We start from the raw sequence: 3460 nt of genomic DNA, 5'->3' as shown, positions 1-3460 counted from the left end.
AGCCTTAAAGTGTTAGTAATGCCCTGGGACAAAGCTAAAATAAGTATCCAGATATATTCCATATGTTCTAATGTATCAAAAATAACAAATAATTACCGTTGACAAACGCAGGTTTTTGTAAAATTTGACAAATTAAACGAGAAATCACACTCGCATTTCGCCCTGCTTCAGAAACGGCTCAATTTGGGTCACGTGACGCGTTGACGTCATATGGGTGAGACAGCGCCAGCAGCAGAATGCAGGCGGACCCGGGGTTGTCAACAGATACATGTATGTGGGTGCGCTGCGGCAAAGTTGAATTCTATAAACATCGGTGTTATGGTCCGACGGAGTATTAGGGCCACCAAAAAAAAATAATAATAAAATTATGATTTTTAAAGTCGTAAATTTACAAGATTTACAATCGAAATGAGCCTATTGTGAATGAACACTGAGCAGAACCAGACCGACTAAAGTGTGAAAAGCTTCTGATTTCAACAGGTAAACTGAATGTTTAAAACATTGCACATGTTTGGAAGTTTCTTTGTTTGATTTGCAGTTTATTAATCATTGATGGTGGCTTGCGGGATCTCTGCATCCCCTGTTGTTGTTGTGTGTTGAAACAGGATGATTCATGTGGAGAACGGGGCGGAGGACTGTTTGTGATCTTAAGTTAGCATATTGTGATCCTAAATTAGCATCTTGTGAGCACAAATTAGAATCTTGTGTGCACAAGATAGGTCTATTAACTTGTGCTCACAAGATGCTAACTTGAGTGAACTTTAATTTGTTTTTCAATGTTATGTCAAGGTCTCAATTTTTATAAACTATTCAAGTTTTAACTTTCAGAACACAATGGATTCATAAATAATCTTCGTATAATGTTTATTTTATTAGATTTCTTTTTGGGGGGAGGTCTGTGATGTCATATTTGTAAATGTTTGTTTTAATCAGATTAAGTTTTTACATGTATATGCAGCCAAGTCACCAACATTTAAAGATATAAGCTAATCAGAAAAAGACCTGGTGGCAGCCAGGGTGGAGCAACACGCAAAACAGCTTCAGACTTAGGAGAAAACTATGCATTATGCATAAGCAAAAATTAATAATAATATAGATTTTTTTGTGATTTAGTTCAGAAAAGCCTTAAATCAGAATTTCTTCGCCTCTTAAGCTCCTGAGAATTTATGAATTGTTAGAACAAAGGAATACTATAGCCCAAATATCCAGTAGAGGGGGAATTCTTTAGGATTGTGTTCACAAACTTGAAAACCCTGAAAGTGAAGTCCCCAGAAGAAAGTTTTAATGGTTCTTCATCGCTTTCAATTTAAATTCTAAACAAAAATAGAGACAAACCTTCTTATTTCGGAGAGTTTCATCTAGAGGAGGAATGATGACCAGCAAGCGATACTGACTGAGAAACACATTCCCCTCGAGGAATGATAACATGCGTTTCACTAAAGAGAGAGACCCACTTATGAGGACAACTGTTGCCAACTCAGTTTTAAAAGTGTTGAGCTCAGCAGTAAAATTTGAGGAGTCAGTGTTTCCTAAATCAGGAGGTCCACATGTGGTGGTTCTCGGTGTGTTATCCTTTTCACCAATGAAGAGAATGCTCGTTAAATGGAATTTAGTCCGTTTTTTGTCCATTCAGTAATGACCACATCAGTGAGTATGTTGTTTACCTAGCTGTGAGTTGAACGTCAGACGTTCTCCTGTCCAGGAACTTGGTAATAACCCAGATGACACATTCAGACGTGAGACACGGTGTACTGAGGATTTAAATGACTTCACCTGAGCTGCACAGTGGTTGTGCAGAAGGATGATGATGGTTGCAGGAAGACAGATTACTCTACCCTATTAACACTCCATTCTGCTCCGTCAGGGTAAGAGCGCAGGCAGAGGAGATGAGATGTAATTGGAGTCATTTTGCTCTGAGCTTCTCCCTTTTCTTTAATGACAATAATTATATGTGGGAAACATCTGCAGATGTGTTGTTCAGTCTTTCTCCTTCTCTATCTGAATCACATCTTTGCTTTAATCACTTATTGTCTTTTTTCTTGCTTCTCTTTTAGCTTTCCTTTCATCTTTGTCTCCAAGTTTCTTCTGTTCTAAATTAGCATCTGTGTCCATCTTTAAACATTCACAACAAGTCAAGCTTCTTTTTTTTAATTTCATACCCAGATGCACTTCTGTTGGTCAACTCCAAAGCGCTTCAGAATTAAATAAAGCAGAATCAAGCATGGATTTAATCCCATCTGACATGCTATGATCACATGCAACTGCTGCAGGAGACTTATTGACCTAAAAGCTAGACGGAGGCAATGAAATACGTTGTGTGTGTGTCCAAAACATCATCTCTTGTGTTTTACAAACCCGCTTTGCACCAGGAAGTGGTTTTTAATCACATTCGAAGTCAGGGAGCATGAAAAACTGCTTGTAGCTTTTACTCACCCCAATGGTTTTTCCAGTCGACTGGCTGGTGATCCAACAATTTCCCCGAGAGTGCAGAACACCTGACCCAAGAAGTCCTGGATGGAGGGGGAGACGGAGCGCCGGAAAGGATGGAGGGAAAGAAAGACCAAGGGCATGATCAGTGAGGAGACAAAACCAGGTACGGTTAGACTTGAACACTAAATTCAGGAATGTTGCACAACGTTTGCTCTCACTCATCTCCATGCAGCAGATCAGTTAATGCGTAAAACCGGGAATTCATGCTCGTTCATATTAGCAGGTCAAATGCAAACTTTGGCGTGTGCAGGGAAGATTTTATCATGCAGAACACTGCAGATAGATACAACATCGTGTTTCCAGTAAAGAGATTTGGACTATTGATTAAATAAGAGGTCTTTTTTAAGTAAATAAATGTATTTTTTTGTGTTTGAACTTCACTGTCTTAGTGTTCTCTCATTAATGTTTAGTTTGTTTAGAAAATCCAGTTACATTGTTTAATGTTATTCAGTTTTAACAAATTAAAATTATTAATGTTATTATTGACCATAGCTGTTTGTTTTACACCTAATTCTATTTTTGGTACATTTGAGTCTGTGAGGTCTTCAGCCAGAACTACAGCTTAGTAAAGGCTTTGTATAGAGCAGTAGTGTGTGTAGCTGATGAATGAAGAGACTCACAGCTCTGCTTAGCCAGTGGCAGCAAAGAAAAAGGCCTTTGGGGGAAAAAAAGGACCAGAGAGATGCCATGCTGGATTTTTAAAATGCATTATTTTGAGATCTGCTTTTGACTCTGAAATTTTAACCTGCCATGTGGCCATAAAAAACATTTTTTGTGATCCAGACGTCAACGACTGTATTTTGTCTGCAGACTTTCCCTCATTTTTATCCAATTACAATTTGGGTCAATACAAGAGATGTTTTAATCCCCAAAATTAAGGGATTTGAGCTACCATAACTCTTAAACCATTTTATGGACTTTTAGCCATGTTTTGACATGATCGCATAAAATGGTCGTGGAGTTACGGTAG

The 3460-nt window shown here is 38.3% G+C and overlaps 1 protein-coding gene across 2 annotated transcripts in view; it reads right to left on the bottom strand.

Moving 5' to 3' along the window:
• Positions 1-2024: 2024 nt before the first annotated feature.
• Positions 2025-3460, bottom strand: part of LOC112139875 (copine-5) — a 77714-nt gene continuing 76278 nt past the window's right edge. For both annotated transcript variants that reach the window (XM_024262713.2, XM_024262715.2), the window contains exon 7: positions 2025-2510. In XM_024262713.2, the coding sequence (XP_024118481.1) occupies positions 2430-2510 (81 nt within the window). In that variant the 3' untranslated portion in view covers positions 2025-2429. The remainder of the gene's footprint in view (positions 2511-3460) is intronic.

This window comes from Oryzias melastigma, linkage group LG5 (assembly GCF_002922805.2).
Source record: "Oryzias melastigma strain HK-1 linkage group LG5, ASM292280v2, whole genome shotgun sequence".
Taxonomy (NCBI): Eukaryota; Metazoa; Chordata; class Actinopteri; order Beloniformes; family Adrianichthyidae; genus Oryzias; species Oryzias melastigma.
The sequence above is the reverse complement of the archived record's forward strand: the minus strand, read 5'-3'. Positions and strand labels throughout refer to the sequence as shown.